General features: G+C 37.2%; 1 protein-coding gene across 1 annotated transcript in view; it reads left to right on the forward strand.

Moving 5' to 3' along the window:
• The window catches only part of GPHN (gephyrin), a 415,464-nt gene that overhangs the window by 289,073 nt on the left and 106,939 nt on the right, over positions 1 to 19,452 (forward strand). The window contains exons 10-12 of the mRNA XM_069082448.1: positions 211 to 330; positions 2,168 to 2,226; positions 3,581 to 3,734. Coding sequence (XP_068938549.1) covers positions 211 to 330; positions 2,168 to 2,226; positions 3,581 to 3,734 — 333 coding nt within the window. The remainder of the gene's footprint in view (positions 1 to 210; positions 331 to 2,167; positions 2,227 to 3,580; positions 3,735 to 19,452) is intronic.

Below are 19,452 nucleotides of genomic sequence, written 5' to 3' on the forward strand. Positions count from 1 at the left end.
GGTCGGTGGTTAAAGTAACACTGTTCCATTTTTTAAATTAAGTAGACTGAGATGGAGAGAAATCAGATGTGCTGCACAATATCACTTAGCTAACAAACATCAGAGTCTGAGTTCAAACTCAAGTCTTACAATTTCAAGTCCAAAAACTGTTCCATGATGACTTTTGTATTGCAAAGTAAATGTCTTCTTTCCATCTATTTCTTTTTACAGCCCACTCAGACAGTGATGCCAGGACAAGTTATGCGGGTTACAACAGGTGCTCCAATCCCCTGTGGTGCTGATGCAGTAGTACAAGTGGAAGATACTGAACTCATCAGGGAATCCGATGATGTGTGTAACCCCTAGATCTTTTTTTTCATTCTTCTGTTGGGTAATTCTATAAGTCTAATCCTGTTTAAAAAACAAAACAAAACTCTTCAAGTCTGACCTAGATCTTTCACTGTACTGGAACTTTGCTGTAGTGAATATACCTCAATCAAATTACCTTTAAAATGGGAAACCTTTTGTATTAATTTCTGTTGTAATTGTTCTAACAGAAATTGACCTATGTTTGGCCCCAAAAATTTCAGATGCAAATAAGGAATGACAATCCTAAGGTACCAGTAACTGTGACATTAAAGGTATATCTTGCTTTTATCTGGGAATTATTTCCAAATATAGCTGACCTATGAGCAAAGAATATGGAAGTGATGAATCTAAATTCCAAGAAAAAAACTTCAGAAAAACATTGAATGCTTCTATATTAAGTCAATCAGAATAACCAGCCAGTTCAAAATGACCTTTTTTAGAGCTGATTTTCATAAGATTCAATGAAAATGCCTTCAGCCTCTCCCCCTAATGCTCAAATCTAAGATCTCTTATAACCTGAACAAGCTCACTGAAGGCAGATGGAGTGTTTGAGGCAGAATATGAACAGTACTGAGAGTGGAATGGCTTCAAGATTTCTGGGGCTTTATCCTACTTTTGTTGTAAAGTGCTTTGAAATATCTTCTATAAAAGGAACAAAGGTATTTATATGAGAAAGAAATACATTTGCTCCAATGCTTAATCTGTCCTACAGATTCAGCTGTACTGAAGCAGCCACTTTCTCTGGGCTAAGGAGGGATATTTGGTTTGAGTTTTTAATCACTTAATCACAAGCAAACCTAACAAAACTTACCACTTGGGATACAAATCATGTTTCTGTATATTAAAACTCTCCAAACAGATTTATTGGCATCAAGAAAACCAAGCAAAACATTTGAGATCCCGGGGCGGCTAGGTGGCGCAGTGAGTAAAGAGTCAGCCCCAGAGTCAGGAGGAGTTTGGTTCCGGCTTCAGACACAAAAACAAACTACCCACACAAAAAAAAAAACCCACACAAAAAAACTAGCCGTGCAACTTTGGGCAGGTTACTTAACCCCAACTGCCCTACAAAAGGCAAAAACAAAAACATTGAGAACCAGAACTCATGTGCATGTGCAGGTTTTGTTGGACAACACCTAGCCCCAATGTCATCATATTTACAATCCATAAATGTGGATTGTCACCTTTTCTTCATACAAATTGACCAGATGGGAAATAAAAGTCTTTCACCTAAAGCATTCCCATGAAACCTTGGCTTCTGGATAAATTCATGATTCATGACAAATGGAAGGGAAATGTCTTCTTCATTCCCTACTTAAGCATGGGGACAACAACCATAATGTTTTCATTGAATGACTTTGGCCCTGAGAATGGTACCTGAAAGTGAATTTCTTTGAAATCAGTTGATCCATAAAAGTTGGAGACTGTGAAACAGGAAAAACTATGTAATTTGCTCCTTGCCATTTAGCTTCTCAAGGTTTTAGGAACCTTCAGCAAAAACTCAAATGCCAGTGTTTCTAATTTAGCAAATGAGGGCGGCTAGGTGGCACAGTGAATAGAGCACCGGCCCTGGAGTCAGGAGAACCTGAGTTCAAATCTGGCCTTAGACACAACACAAAAACTAGCCGTGTGACCTTGGGTGAGTCACTTAACCCCCAAATGCCCTCCAAAAAAATTTTTTTTAGCAAATGGTTTTTGATTTCCATTTATTTCTATCCTGAGTCTGTCCAATGATAAAAGCATCTAAAGGAAGCAAGTAAGACCTTTTGAATGGACTTTGAGATTAATCTATTTTGTTAAACTGACCGTGATCTTGTTACAGGGCACCGAAGAATTAGAGGTACGGATTCTAGTGCAAGCTCGGCCAGGCCAAGATATTAGGTAAGTAGGTAACCTTCTTCAATGCATGAGAATATATAGCCATATATAAACACACACATATACTACTATGTGTACATGCAGATACATGTACATATAGTCATTGTCAGGAGAGCATGAATAGTATACAATTAATACAGATAACTAGTAGTTTAAGCTATTCTCTTCAAAAAATTTAAATTTTTTACAAAATTTACTGATAAGCTGCAATAAGTACCACTCTAAATTTGATTTCTTCATTCTTCTTCTTCTTTTTGGCCTTTTGGAGGACAATTGGGATTAAGTAACTTGCCCAAGGTTACACGGCTAGTTTTTTTGTGTGGGTGTTAAGTGTCTGAGGCCGGAACCAAACTCAGGTCCTCCTGACTCCGGGGCTGATGCTTTGCTCACTGAGCCACCTAGCCGCCCTTCTTCATTCTTCTTGTGCCCACTCTTTAGTGCAAATGCTAAAAAAGACAAAAGGCAACAGGAAGTAAGAAGAGGATAAGGAAAGGTTATGAACCACCATGTTCCATAAACTGTTCGATCAGCCTCTAACTTTGGATAACCAAGAATTGGCTATTTCAGGGGATGGCATTTACTTAACAATGGGCTGCCCTTTCAAAATGCCAAGATCAGATGCTTTTATCCATCTACCTTCTAAATTCTCTCCTGTCTTCACTTCATTGACAACTTCACTAATGTTGAAGAACATTTTGGAGTGGAAGGCATGTGCTTTTAGGCAGATTCGATTTGCACTGAACCTGTATATTCTGACATGATCACCCACTGCTCTCTGTCCATCCCACTGCCACTGTCCCTTGAAAACAAAAGCACATATCCTCTAGAGAACTTTCCAGTTAGGTTTAAGGCACTGTCTATGCCCATTGAATAGAGAGGATCAAACTATCCTATTTGATACTGAGGCTCAAAACTAATTTGGCTAACAGTTCTCTAATCAGCTGAATTAACCAGCCAAATACTGAAGATTACAGATTAGTTACCTTCATACATTCACATATCACTCTATGTGTGTGTATGTGTGTGTGTTTAATAATGCTATAGGCAAAAGTTTGGAAATTATATGTATAAATAATGTTAATGTTTAATAATGGAAAGTCTGAACCTGCTGTTAAGCAGGGGTCCATCACACAAAAGAATTCCTGATCTAAAATAATATGTTTAGATAGTAGGCAGTTTTTTAACTCTAAAGATAAAAATACTAAATTATATGGGGCTTACTTCCTGTCCAGCTTCCCTGTATTTCATTCCTGAATAACCTCCATCACTGGAGGTATACAGGGTATGTCTTTTTCCTGGGAAGTGGAAAAGTTGCTACGCTAAATCACAACCTTTGTGTTTATACTCTGCCTTTCAGACCCATTGGCCATGACATTAAAAGAGGGGAATGTGTATTGGCCAAGGGAACTCACATGGGCCCATCAGAGATTGGTCTCCTGGCAACTGTTGGTGTCACAGAAGTTGAAGTTAACAAGTTTCCTGTAGTTGCGGTCATGTCAACAGGGAATGAGGTAAGAAACAAAACTTTCAACTTAATGCATTTCTAACATCCATTCTGTTTAGGGTTGTGAAACTACCTAAAATGTTGTGAATTAACATTCCTCTTGTCCATATTGAGGAATTGTCTCAGTTTCTTCCTCTGTAAAATGATGGGTTTAGAGAAGATGAGGACCCTTCTAGTTATTACCTATGATCCTATGAAAAGATGATCTTCTAACAGGAAAGTATAAGGATGTCTTCCAAGTAGTTCAGGAAGAGAAAATGAGAATACTCCCCAAGCAATTAGAAATTAGATGTTCAGAAGCAGTAATATCTTTCAATTCATTAGAATAAATTATTATAACCAGTGGCGTCTGTGTAACCATCAAATCCCTTAGAAGAGAAAGAAATCATCACTTCGAAGCTGTGTATATTGTTTATGTATTTTCAGTACTTAGGCCATGATAGCAGTGAAGTGTGTCCACCCTGCTACTGAGATATTGGACTACCCCTAGGCAGGGAGTAATGCTGTCAGTCAAGACAGCAGAACTAGCTCTTCTCTCTGCTCAAAAGGCTAAGTGAGTGTTATCATTAAGAGTAGATTGATGATCGAGGGGCTCACATTTAACCTGGATTTTCCTTCAAGTTTTTAAAAATGGAGAAGGGGTCCACAAGACAGAAAAATTGGTGTCAGGCAGTGATTTCCAGAGTCCCCAGGATTGTTCAGGTAGTACGCAAAATCAACACTTTTCATGATAACACTAAAATGGTTTAATCTCTAATTTGGTGGCCCCACATAACCCACAGAAAAGACCATTTGGTGCTCAGTCTGATCAGATGAAGTCCCAGGCTCCCTGAGCCTCAGTTTCCTCCTTTGTTAAATGAGGGTGTTGGACTTCCAAATCTCGGATCTCATAAGTGCATAGAGGGAGGGGGCCTTGCAAACTGGAAAAGGTCTCAGCTGGGCCAGAAGGAGCCCAGAGGTTATGAAGGGGAACCTTTGGCCTTAAAGAACCAATCTTCAAACATTTGTTGACCCTGAGGGGCAGTGGCCCAGCTTCAGATTCAAGCCCAGCAAAGGTAGATGCTACCGTTGGAGTGACCTTGGGCAGATCCCTCCCCTTCCCTTGGCCTCAGTTTCCTCACCTGGAAAGAAGGATTTTTACTAGGTTTAAAGTCCCTTCCATCTCATCCTGTGCTCCTCCTGGTCCAGGAGATCTGGGTTTGAGGCCCCCCACTTATGCAGTTCACCTAAAGTCTGGGACTCAGTTTCCTTATCTGTGAAATGAAGGAGGTGGTACTAGACCTAGGTTCTAATCCTTGAGGTGTGGACCCCTCTAGCCTTCTGGCTTACTCTATGAAGCCCTTCTCAGAATCCCGTTTTTACAAATAAAATAAGTTTACAAAGGAAAAAAAAGAGTAGATTGGTGTTTAGTCTCTTTTCTTAACGGCAGCATGCTCTTCTAATGTGTCAACATGCTTCTTCAGGCCTAATTCACGAAGCTGAATTAAGTTTGTGTTGGGCCTGGCTGATGACCCTCTTTTTTTTTTTGGAGGGGGGAAGGCAAGGCAATTGGGGTTCATTGACTTGCCCAATGTCACACAGTTAATTGTCAGGTGTCTAAGGCTTGATATGAACTCAAGTCCTCCTGACTTCAGGGCCTATGCTGTGTTCACTGTGCCATCTACCTGCCCCACTGATGACTCTTCCAAAGCTTCTTGGCCCTTCTTTTGTCTCGGATATGCAATGTTTTAATAAGGGGATTTTGGGGCTAAACATCTAGCTTTCTCTTCTGGAAACTCAAGACTTTATAGCCAAGATGTGAAAACTGCCTAGCACATGTTTGATAAGTGTTTGCTGACTGACTGAACAATATTTTTTTATGTTTTAATTATTTAAAACATTATTTATGTCAAAAGACATAAAGAGGACAACTTTTGAAAAAAAAAAACCTATTTCATTTGAAAAGCCTCTATTTTTTATTACTGCCTATTATCTTTAATTTCCTAAAGTTCTGAATATGACATTACCCTTTGGTTTTTCCCCTAGAACAAAAAAAATCTCTTCTTATATTGTTCCACATATGTTGAATTCCCAGTGGCTATGTTCATCTTTTTTTCCAGTATTATCTATTGTCTTCTAACCCTCTAGGATCAGAGAAAAAGAATTATATTAGCCTTACCCATATAGTAAAGGAGAAGCTGAATGAGTTTCATATTCCATGGACCAAATCATTCAAATAAAATGTTCGGAATCAGGAATTTCGGTTTAATGTGACTTATGAGAACTTTGTATCTGTGTCCTTGTAGGCTATTTAAAAATATTTAATATCTAGTTTAGCATTTTCTAAACCATGTTCCATGGAACAGTGGTGTTCTTCATGATGTGTTCCATCAAAAACTATTGATGCTAATGCTATTTTGCTCTATCAGACATTAAAATATGCAATTTTGTGTGTCAGGATATTTATTGCATGTACCTACAATTGTACATACATGCTCATCTTTTGTATGTGCAAAAGATTTTTTTTGTCCCAAGTGAGATTTCACATTTATCCTTATTAAATTCTATCTCACTATTATATTTATTAGTATACTATTATGTGTGTGTGTGTGTGTATATATATATATATATATTACAATAATATTAGTATTATCTTATGTAAGATTGTAAGCTCCTTGACAGCAGGGACTGTGTCTTACCTGTTATTCTCTTGATACCTATCACAGTGAACTGAACCAAGGAAGAGTGTACTGTGCAATTTAATTCAATAGACCTTTATTAAACATTTACTATGTACAAAGCTATGCCTACAGCTAGGTGCTAGAGGTACAGAGAGACAAAAGTGAGATAGTCCCTACCCTTAAAATTATGGGGATAATGAAAGGTATATTGATAATATCAACAATAACTATTAACTTGTGGTAGAAAGCATTAACTCTCCCATAGGCTTGGAGTTCATGGAAGGAGGAAGAAGATAATCTTCTAATAAGTGTACTTTATGTGACTTGAGCTACCATACTTGTGTGAAGTGAAGTCAAACTCAGATGCTCACCTATTACCATGTTAATAGAAACTTAAGCAAACAACCAGAAAGGAAATGTAAAACATAAGAATTCTCAATACCTGTTCCTAAGGTGTTCTCCTATAGACTGTTACACCAGTGGGGAGGAGTTTAGGCTTCAGAACAATGTGCCTTTCATCAAATTTGGAAAATTCTTCATATAAATGTCCTGACAATTACATCTTTCTGTGTATAACCAGCAGTGAATACGAGGGCCTGCTGAAGACTTTCTGCAGGCATTCATCTTAGCTTGCTCCACTAGTTTGTTAAGATTCTACCAAGATTCCTGGATCCAGGGATACAAATGCAGTTCTGGCTCATTCACTCTCTTACACCAACCCCAGAACAAACCTGAGATATTAAAAGTATGAGTTTTAGAGGCATTACCCCCTGCCCAAGACATCCTCCCATTCTTAAAAAAGAAAAGAAATGCAGTCTCTACAAGTCATCCTACAGGTATGCACATGTAGGTACACATTGTAAAATAGTCTTTATTTTGAGTGCAGCATAGTCTCAAGAAGTCACCCCAAGTCCCTAAGTCACATACAGGTCCACAGAACCTAATGCACAAATTAGAATTTTAGATAGTGTAACAAACACATAACATAGGTGTACATAGAATGTAGCATCCTATAACAAAGTTAGAGCAGTTAAATGAAACTACAATAATACAAAATACTTTGCAAGGTTGAATGCAGTAGATCAGACAAAAAGAACACATTCAGGTAGAAAGGATACTGTACTATATTATGAGGGTTATGTACCATAGACCACATATGATAGCCACCACACTGGTTCAGGCCATCATCATCTCTCTCCTGAATTATTGCAATAGCCTGTTAATTGATCTCTCTGCCTCATTTCTGTCCTCTCTCCAGTCCTTTTTACACAAAGCTACCAAAGTGATTTCTCTATAGTACAAGTCTAATCATGTATGTCACTTCTCTAATCAGTAAATTCAGTTGCTGCCATTGCTCTAAGATCAAATATAAACTCCTCTGTTTAGCATTTTAAATCCTTCACAGTCTGACCTCAACCTACCTGACCTTCCTCATTATATATCTCTCCTTTTCCCATTTCTCCCTTTCTACTATCCATCCAAACTAGCCTTCTTGCCACTTCTTGCACATGACACTCCATCTCATATCTCCATTTTTTTGCACTGGCTTTCTCCCAGTAAAATTGATTGCCTCCTAGCTTCTTCCTCTAATAATCCCGTATTTCCTTTAAGGAATAGCTCAAGCATCACATGATTTCTTTCCTGATGACCTTAGATGCTAATGCCCTCCCCCCAAAAATATTACCTTATAAAATTTATCATGTAAATATTTTTCATGTATATAAATGTTTGTCTCTCTCTTTATATACAGAATTTAAGTTCCTTGAGAGCAGTGACTGTTACGTCTTTGTTTTTATATCCTTGGTTCCTAATAGTGCCTGGCACTTAATAAATCCTGATTAATTGAGCCATCACTCACATAAACAGAGCATCACATACTGGATTTCATGCAAAGTAGATTTTACATATTTTCTGTTACTGGTCACTCTCTGGCTCCATGTATATTACACCTTCACTCTTTATCCAGGAATACTTCTCAAATGTATTTCCTGCCACTTTGGACCTACAGACCCCATTCTATATTAGTTTCAGTTTTCTTTTGGTCCAAGTGTTCAGAATCATCATGAAATATTTCTGTCACCATGGATCAATAAGCCTTGGATAATACCTACTGTTTTCCCATACCTGGGGTAGGACTGTTTGTATTCTGGTGCAGTGTTCTGTTGTAGAGCTCCGATTTCTTCCATTCTCTTGCTAGCAAGGTGCCTCCTGGGGAGCAAAGCTAGAGTTCTCTGAGGGTTATGTTCCTGTTTCCTTATATATGGCACAGTTCATAGGAAGTCATGTTGTAGTTGCACTTTCCACCAAAGAAAATCAAGTCAGAGGAGACTAGTTCAGTGCTACAACATTTACTACTTCTCAAGTCCTTCTCTGAAGTCCTAGACTTTCAGCTAGTTTTTCTTGTGTGAGTATTCCCACTGCCTGTATATCATTCCTTTCACCCCTTTCTTGAGGAATTATTCAGGATTTCTGATGCTTAGATTTTTTTGTGACAGGGCAGCAACATATATTCACATTGGTTTTCCCTGGCCCAATTTGTTCTGTGAAGTTTGAATTCAGTCAAAGGGCCGCACTTGAGGACTTAGCGGGCTACATGTGACCTCAAGGTCACAGGTTCCCATCCCTACATGACCAGTAATACCTACTGGCCTCATAATTGACCAGTTCTCCTAACCAATTCTAAACTGTCACTGACCAATTTAGCACTTGTTAAAACATAAACCAGTGGATTATTGTTCCTCTATATTTGGAATCAAGTTTGGTACATCAGTCTTGGAACTTAGCAGTGACATCCCACTTCAAAGTCAAGAACTTTAATTTGTGGATGAGTAATAAGTCTTTCTTACTGTCATTCAGACCTCAGTTGGTAAATGGAGGAGGCTTCTGGTATTCATTACTCTACTGGTATAAAATTGCTTTCAAGCTCTCTAGCCTGCCTTTGTTGGCTTGTTCAGTCTATAAAAGACAACACTTGTACATGTATGAGACATTTAACCACATCCTTAAATGCCTGCTCACACTTGTCATACTATACATACAGATCTATAAACTATGCCAGAGAGTTCAGAAATGATTTCCCTCCTTTGCCTTTCTACCTTTGTTTTTAATAAGACTTTACATAGATCTAGAACCAGAAAAGACCTCAGAGGCCATCTGGTCTAACCACCACATTTTGCAGACAAAGAAACTGAAGTCTAAAGAGATTAAGAGACTTTTTCAAGGTTACTTGTGAGGGAAGTGTCAGAGACAAGGCTGAGATTGTCTCACTCAAGTCAATGTTCTTTCTGCTATACCTCACTTCTATACCCCAGCCACGTAACCATGAATGAAATCACTTTGAAAAAATTAGATTTTGAGATGATGAATAGTTCTTCAGAAATTTCTGATAGTAGCAACCAAATCCTAGCAAAATCTCCCTCTCTCAACAATCCTGTAGATATGGCAAAGTGAGGAGCCCTTCTTTTATGTTCTCAGAGATCAGTATTCCCTACTGGGATACTATATGGTCTGTGTACTTGTCAGACTTTGCAGAACTGGGACTTATAAATTGACAGTTTCATAGCAGTAATCTCTAACTCATTTAAAAGCTTCAGCAGTTTTTCCTCATGTGCTTCTAACATCTTTCCAAATACATGATCATCCAGATACACCAAGTCCTTCGTGATGGGTTTGTGTCACCCATCAATTTTTCCACAAAAAGTTATAGGAGCCCCAGAAATCCAAGGTACTCAAATTAGTGGGACCCCAGTGAACAAAGTAAGATCATTTTTTCCATATCATCCTCTACTTAGAGAATCATGTAGTTAATCCACAGCTCAGGTTCAACACAGAAAACCACTGGTTCCAGAGAATACAGTCAAGGCCATCTTGAAATTGTGACATAGTATAGTGATATACCTTAGTTACCTTCTTCTACCTCATTTCTCAATTCTTCTTCTCTAACCTCCTATAAATGAAACTTATAAACTATGGGACTTCATGATCAAGTCAGTATTTTCCTAAGGCCACCCATCTCTGAGAAAGCAGTTTTATTAAGATCAAGTTGTTGAAGTAGATTATGTGACATTCTTTAGGTTTCATGCCACTCATTCAGTGACAGCATATCAGTTCACACTCCAGGAACACTGAACCTCTGATTATAGCCCTCTATAGGAGCTTCTCCAACCTTAACATTAAGGCAGGCTTCTCTCCCTTCCGTTAAGAGATAGATAGGAACTTTCTTCATTTGCTACATGAGGGAATTGAGCTATTCAAGGTCCCTTCCAGCTCAAGATCAGTAATCCTATAAATCCTAATAATTGACAGATCTTTTAAATGCTCCTCTGCCTTCAAGGCTCAACATTTTAAAGGTCAAAAGTTCTTTTATCTCTGACTCTTAATTGTCTGATAAACACTAACAATTTATTTTCTTGCTCTTTGCTTTGCCAATTTAGCTTTTCCAGTAATGTCAATAAGAACCTAAGAATATTTTGCCATTCTTATCAATATCTTTAAATATTCATTGTACTAATCAAACATGGTAAATAGGAACTTGTTCCTTATGCTAAGAAAAGAACTCCCCATATAACAACAAACAGCACTATTACCACTTGTCATCCAGGACTCCCTTCTTTCCCCCATTTAAAAATTAATTTAACCATTATCCATAGCAAAAAACAAAAACATTTCAACTTGACACCAAATACACTGTGCTAATGCTTCAGGCTCAATTGACTAAAATGCAGTAAAGTACTCATGAACCATAAAGTACAATTTTAAAAATAGTTTAGTAATTAAGAGATTAAAAGAATCAACTTCAAAGCTAAAAGGACATAAAACATTTATTTCTTTCTACTTCCACAGTCACTGGGTCTGGAATTTAGGAATACATTTCTGTAGTTTGTAGTAACTCCAGAGTATTCTTTGACATAGTTCCTCACCAGACAGGGCTTTTTATACTTCAGGCAATGGAGGGGCCAGATCCTTTCACTTTAAAGGATCAGGCTGTCAGAACTGCTGAAAAACTAGGAGAAGGAAAAGCTAAGGGGTGGGATGAAAAGAAAGTCAGAGGATTTAGCTCCATCTCATAGCCTTGAGAAGGGAACAGGGAATGTAGAGAACAAGAGTATCAATAAAGACAGTGTCCAGGAAGGATAATTTGAGCATATCTAGAAATTGGCTAATGGATTGTACTAGCTGCAATCTCCTCCCTTCCCATTTTGATCTAAAGTGGATAAATTCAACTCTACACTAGTCTCTATTCTCAAAACACTTGACATTTTGAACTAGATGTTATGTAAAGAACATGTACATAACAGTACTTGTTACATTCATCCCCAAACCCACCTCTATTCTGAACCTCCCTATTACTGTTAAATGGTCTAAGAAACATGACTTGGTGAGGGCTATTTAGATTAAGTGGAATATGTGAATTTTTGCTCACTCCCCAATCTGATCATGCCTAGCCAAACTGTTTTCCTACCCCATGCTGCTAAAAGGAGTTTGAAGGAAGTCACAAAACTGTTGACTGAATCCACTACAAATTTGTTATATAATATCAACTGGACCCTTACTTCAGCCAGGATATCTTTCTGTTCTTCTCTAATCAATTCTCTTTTAACCCATTCACCACAGAAGCTGTTGTAAGCCTTTTCTGTTTTCTTCTTTCCTCCCATTGCATCTTCTTCCTCTGCTTCTCAGCTGAGAACCTTCTCCCACACTTTACCAAAAAAAAATTGAAGCCATTCAACAAGAGCAGCTTCTTTCCTTCTCCTCACCTCACATTCCCCTTACAACATTCCCTCACTACCTCCTCCTTCACTCCAATCTCTGATTAAACCAATGCCCTCCATATACCCTTGACTCCAACCCCACCTATCTTCTCCAACAGATAGCTCCTACTATCATTCCCTCTCCCTAATCATAAAATCTTTCCCTCTCTACTGACTCCTGACTTCTCTGCTGCATATAAATAAGCCCATGTCTCTGCCTTCCTTAAAAAAAAAAACTCAATAGATCAAACTATCCTCATAATTAATCTCAATTAAACTCATTGAAAAAAACCTTCTTCCACGTCCCTTCAAAACAAACCTTCCACAATCTGGGTTCCAACATCATTCAACTGAAACTGCTCACTCCAGTTACCAGTGATCTCTTAAAAGACTAAACCTAAAGGCCTTTTCCAAAATCCTGATACTTTTTGACCTTTCTCTGCAGCATTTGACATGGTTGACCATTTCATCCTGGATACTTCTTTCTTCTCTGGATTTTCATAACACTGGCATCTTTTGGTTTTCTTCCTACCTGTATGACCACTCTTTCTCAGTCTTCTTTGATGGATTTTGATACATGCCACGTCTACTAATTGTAGAGGTCACTCACAGTTCTATCTTGGACCCTTTTTTTCCTTTTCCCTCTGAATTATCTCACTTAGAGATTGTATCAGTTCCCATGGGTTCAGTTATCATTTCTATTCAAATGATTCCTAGGTCTATATTTCCAGTCTCTGCTTCTCTTCTGAGTTCTAATCCCACATCTCCAATTGCATATTAGACATTTTGAACTAGATATTATGTAAAGAACATATACCTAACAATACTCATTACATTTATTCCCAAACCCATCCCTATTCTGAACCTCCCTATTACTATTGAATGGTCTAAGAAACATGACTTGGTCAGGGCCATTTAGATTAAGTGGATTATGTGAATTTCTGTACACTCCCTAATCAGAATTGGTCATCTCTAAGACTGGAGTTCCTGATCTGAGTGGATTAACTAAGGCATCCGACAGCAGGGTAGACAGCAAGAAGATAACTAAGATGAACAGTTGAAAGAAATGTTGGGCAAAGCTGAATTCAAGCAAAAAGGCCATTAAAAGAGTTAAACAAGTATGTTATTTTAAAAGGTTCCATGCAAAATAACAGTATGTGAATTTCAAATATATATGCACCAAGCAATCATAGGAAGACAGAATAGAAAATACTATGAAGTTAAAAGACATGGATTCAGGCTCCACCTCTGACATTTACTACTTGCGTGACCTTGGGCAAGTCATTTAGCCTCCTTAGGCCTGTTTTCTTATTTATGAAATGATGGTGCTGTACTAGATGACTTTTGAAGTCCTTTCTAAACCTAGATCTATGATCCTGTAATCCTAGTTAATCAGTCAGTCAGTAAGCATTTATTAAGCACTCACTATGTACCCAGCACTGTGCTAAGCACTGGGGATACAAAAAGAGTCAAAAGACAGTCTTTCCCGTGAAGAAAATCATATTCTAATGGGGGAGCCAATAAGCAAACAGTTCCCCAGAATCTTAAAGAAAAATCAGTCCTACAAGGAGACACAAATTTTTAAAAATTAATAACTTAATTTTAATTAATTAATAATTTAATAAAATTTTAATAATATTTAGCACCCCATTATTAAAATTTGATAAATCCAACAAAAATATGAGAAGGAAATTACTGAGCCAAGTAGAGTATTAAACAAATTGCATCTAATAGATACATGGAGAGGACCCCATGAGAAAAACAACAGATGTGCCTTTTCTCCAGTGGTCATAGAATTCATACAAAGATTGATCATGTGCTAAGCAATAAAAAAGTCTAAAAAAGCAGATATTTTATATAAAATTGTAGCCAATAATTCAATATAATTAGTTGTAAATGATATAATGAAAATAAGATAAACATCCATATAGACACTAAAAACTGATACACACACACAATATGAATGAAAGAGGAAACTAAAAAAGCAGTAGCAGAGTACATAAAAATAATGATTTATATGTATATATGTATATATATTTATACCACATGTCAGAATCTATAAGGTACAACCAAAGCATTATTCAGAGGCAAACCCATAGCACTTAATGTCTATATCAATAGAAGAGAGCAAAAATTAATAAAATGATCCTGCTTAAAAAAAAACTTAGAAAAGAAAGAAAGCAGCAAGGCAAGAGAAAACAAATAATAATAATAATAACAACAAGAGAGAAATAACCAAGATCAGAGCAAAGCCCTTCCAACTGAAAATATGAAATATTTGAAACAATAAATCCAAGTTATGAGGCAGCTAGGTGGTGCAATGAATAGAGCACTGGCCCTGGAGTCAGGAGGACCTGAGTTCAAATCCAGCCCAGACACTTAACACCTACTAGCTGCATGAACTTGGGCAAAGTCACTTAACCTCAATTGCCCTGCCTTTCCCCCTCCAAAAAACAAAAAGATAAAAAATAAAATAAATCCAAGTTTTTTTTAATACCAAAATTAAAAAATAGAGTAATTGGCAAATATAATTTTTTAAAAGAGCAAATCCAAACAATCCAGATTTTAAAAGGGAAATGAAAAACTATTGAAGAAGTGCAAAATTATTAGAGATTTAAAATGCAGCTTTATGGTAATTAGTAATTAAAAGGTATGAATTTGCAGTACTACAAAATACGCAACCAACTAAACAAGCAGTAACTGCTCTGAATCAAGGGCTCTTAACCTTTGTGTGTGTGTTATTTGGCAATCTGGTGAAACCTATCCATCACTTCTGAGAATAATGTTTTAAAATGCATAAAATCAAAATCATCAGATTAACAAAGAAAATCAGTTGTGTTGAAATAGTTATCAAACACTTTGCAAGCTAACTTTAAAGTGCCATTAGAAATGTCAGCTAACTAGTAAAACAGTTTATTTAGAGCAGGGCTTCTTAACCTGGGATCCATGAACATTTTTTAAAAAATGTTTTAATAATTATTTTAGTAGTATTTATAGTACTACAAAGATTCATTCATACCTTTTAAATTCTAAACATAAAGTATCTGCCCAATATGCTGAGGGCCTGGACCTTCACTGCTTTCTCCTCAACATTGCAAGGATAACTAGGGGGAGGAGGAGTTCCATAATGGACTGTTTATCAATTATCCTTTACTCTCACCATGTGACTAGCCCATCTTTTCTGCTCACACATTTTCCTAAAAGCATCTTTTATTTTTGTTTTCCTTCATAATTCTTTGCTTTTAACCCATTACATGCCTCTCCATTATCCTTTGGGTGATAACTCATTTGCAACTTTTTGATGACTGCCATCTTCCTGAATCACAGCAATATAACAACAATGCTAGAATGTTAGTATTTTTAAATGGGTCTTAGAGTCAGGAAGAAACTTGAAGTCATTGAGAGAACTTTGAAGCTACTCAAAGGCAATCTAGGTAACTCTCCTTTTCAATTCTAGACTCAATTCATTGTCCATATAAAGAATGTATCAGGGCGGCCAGGTAGCACAGTGAGTAAGAGCACCGGCTCCAGTGTTGAGAAGACCTGGAGATCGAATCCCGGGCTCAGACACTTAGCACCCACCCAGAAACACCTGGCCGTGTAACCTTGAGCAAGTTACTTAACCCCAATTGCTTAGGGGCGGCCAGGTGGCTCAGCGAGTAAGAGCACCGGCTCCAGTGTCAGGATGACCTGGATCAAATCCGGGCTCAGATACTCAGCACCACACCCAGAAATAACTGGCCGTGTAACCTTGAGCAAGTTACTTAACCCCGATTGCTTTTAAAAAAAAAAAAAAGAATGTATCAAATTTATGAAAGATGAGAAAGATGACCAGTCACATAAGTAAGAACAAGGGACAGTATGTGATATAAAGGGAATTTGAGGACATGATCTCCCTTTGAAGGATTTATGAGAGAACATCAGTGAGAGTTGTATTCTCAGGCATGTATATGGCCTACAATTTAATTCAGTTCAGTTTTTAATTCAGTTTAATTTTATGTACCAATCACCAGAAATAGACAAAAGTGAAAATGTACCTTGCCTATAAGGAGCTCACATTCTACCAGGAGGAGATAACAGATATCAGATAAATAAATATGAAATATATGCAGGGAATCTCAAAACACAAACTCAGAGGAAAACAACAACTTGAGAACATCTATAAGCAAAGCTTCAAAGAAAAATGCAGTTTGAACACAAACACAAGAATTCCTGGAAGCACTAAAGAAAGGGTTTTTTTTTTTTCTTAAAAGAAGCCCCCAAAAAAGTTATTTTAAAGTATAACCTCCAGATTAACAGAAAAGGATAAAATACTTAAATAACCCTATCATAGAAAAAAACTGAAAATGCCATAAATGAATTTCCTAAGGGAAAAACCCATGACCATATGGATTTACAATCTATTTCTACCAAATATATAAAGGAAAATTAATTCCAATATTACATGAACTGTTTGAAAAAAATAGGTAAAGAAACCTTATCAAATTCCTTCTTGACAAAAACATGGTTTTGATAATGAAACCAAAAAGAGCAATAACAGAGAAAGAAAGTTATAGACCAGTTTCCCAAATGCAAAAATTTTAAATAAGATTATAGCAATATAATCACAAAGATCATACACTATGACTATGCTAGATTTATACCAAGAATGTCGGGCTGGTTCAACATTAGGAAAACTAAAAGCATAATTGGCCATATCAAAAATAGTAAAAATCATATTATTTCATCAGACACAGAAAAGACTTTTGGCAAAATACAGTACCCATTTCTAAAAAAAAAAACACTAGAAGACATATGAATAAATCGAACTTTTCTTAAAATAATAATTAGTATCTATCTAAAACCAAAGACAAGTATTATTTCTAATGGGGAAAACTAGAAATCTTTCCAGTAAGATCAGGGGTGAAGCAGGGATGCCCATTATCACCATTATCGTTCAGTCTTGTACTAGAAATGCTATCCATAGCAATAAGACAAGAAATAGAAATTGAAGGAAAGAGCATGGACAACAAGGAACTAAAACTATCCCTTTTTCAGATGATATGATGATATAATTAGGGAACACTATAGGGTCAACTGAAAAACCAGTTGCAGTTATAAACTTTAGCAAATTTGTGGCATATAAAACAAACCCACACAAAGCATTTCTATATATTGCCAACAAAATTCAACAGGAAAAGATAGAAAGAGAAATTCCACTTAAAATAACTATTGACAATACAAGACACTTGGGATTCTACTCACACACAGGATCTAATGAACATAATTTCAAAATACTCTTTACATATAGAAAGATAAAATAATTGGAGAAATATTAATTGCTCATGGGTAGGGTGAGTCAACACAATAAAAATGACAATATTATATAAATTAATTTACTTATTCAGTACCATAGCAATCATATTACTAAAGGACTACCTTAAAGAGGTAGAAAAAATAACAAAATTCATCTGGAGGAACAAAAGGTCCAGGCTATGAAGGGACTCAAGGGGAAAAAAATGTGAAGGAAGGAGGCCGAGCAGTACCAAATCCCAAATTACATAAACAAAGGACCAATCATTAAAACAGTTTGGTACCGGGTAAGAAATAGAGTGGCAGATCAGTGAACTAGATAAGGCACATAAGATACAAAAGCAAATGACCACAGAGCCTAGAATTTGATAAACCCAAAGATTCCCAGCTACTGGGGTAAGAACTCACTATTTGACCCAAACTTCCAGGAAAATTGGAATGTAGTCTGGTAGAAACTAGGCATAAAACAATATTTTACACCATATACTAAGATAAGGTCAAAATGGATATATGATTTAGACAAAAAGGGTGATATCATAAGCAAATTGCAAGAGCGTCAAAGATTGTTAGGATCTGGCCTTCAATTCTAATGTTAGGTCAAAATCTTATAAAAGTGGTTGGAAAGAGAAGCGCTTGGAAGCAGGGAAACCACCCAGGGGACCCTCCTGAGAGAGCACACTGAAAGCCTTAACTTGGATGGTGGATACAAGAGATATGGTGGAGGTAAAATCAATAAGTGCCAGCAACTGATTGTTTATGGACGATGAAGAAGAGGAGACAGAGAAGACAAAGGTTATGAACCTGGGTGACCAGGAGGATGAAAGTTCAGTACTATGACTGGGATCACATACTATCATTGAATATGCACATTGGTTGTTGTTGTTGCTATGTTTGTCCTTGGTTCTCAAAGAGAACCATGGTATCAGGGAAATGATGACGTGACTTGCAGTTGACTTGGATTTGAGTGAGGGAGGGCTATGCAAGGTCACCATCCTCACTTTCTCCTCCAGAGCCATCTGGGTCCAGTGGCCAGATATTTATCAGGACGACTGGAGATGGCCCGGGATGCATTGGGATACCCTGGCCCTTGTAGGCTAAGTAAGGTCTTTTCAGGTTCTCACTTTGAGTGAGGTAATACCCATTCAGTGAATAGGCCTCTTTAAGAAGTTAATCAAGGGGGTGACCCCTTTAGTCAAGGAAAAAAAAATCCGACTGGGAGGGGAAGACCTTCAGACTTCCGACTTCCTGGCCAAAAGAGAAACAGTTACTATTTAGTACTTAAGCTCACTCCGTGATAGGAGGGCCAGGGACCTATTTTCTAATCTATGAACTCTAGAGTGAATTGGAGTTAAGGGCTGGTCTTTCAGCAATAAATCTAGCCAGTCAACCCAAAGGAAAAAAGGCAACTTTTGACCATTGAAATGTACTGTCCCCTGGGCAGAGTACCCCCAGGTAAGGAAGGATACACATTGGAGGCAGAGAGGCTTAGATGTTTGGTTTGCTTTTGAGATTGGGGATAGTAAGTCTTGTTTTGGCCAGGTTCCAATCTAATATCGGTCTGTATTCAACCTGACTACTTAACAGGGATGTTCTGAGAGCAAGAATGTGAGAGATTTAATAGATCCTGTCTCTAAAGCATTTATTCTCTTCTGGGGGGGAAAGATTATGATATAAATTCAACATATTATTACATGTAAAAATTTATTATAAGAAATTCTGCAATTCCACAAAGTTGTTTTACCCCTGAATCTTTTTGCCCAAATCTCCCCATCTTTAAAAAAACTTTCACTTGACCCTGCCATCACTTCAAATTTATCATCCTATATTTTCTGGCAAACTTATTTTTTTTTAAGCCCTCTGTACTCCTTACATCTACTTCTTCATATCCTACTCACTTCTCATCCTCTTGCAATATGGTTTCCACTACTCAACTGAAACTATTCCTTCCAGAGTTACCAACGATCCCTTACTCACTACCCAGTGTATTTTCCGCAGGTTTCATTCTTCTTGACTATTCTGTAGC

The sequence above is a fragment of the Petaurus breviceps genome, unplaced genomic scaffold (genome assembly GCF_028583685.1).
Source record: "Petaurus breviceps papuanus isolate PSGF00001 unplaced genomic scaffold, PetGlider_PUasm1.0 166, whole genome shotgun sequence".
NCBI lineage: Eukaryota > Metazoa > Chordata > Mammalia > Diprotodontia > Petauridae > Petaurus > Petaurus breviceps.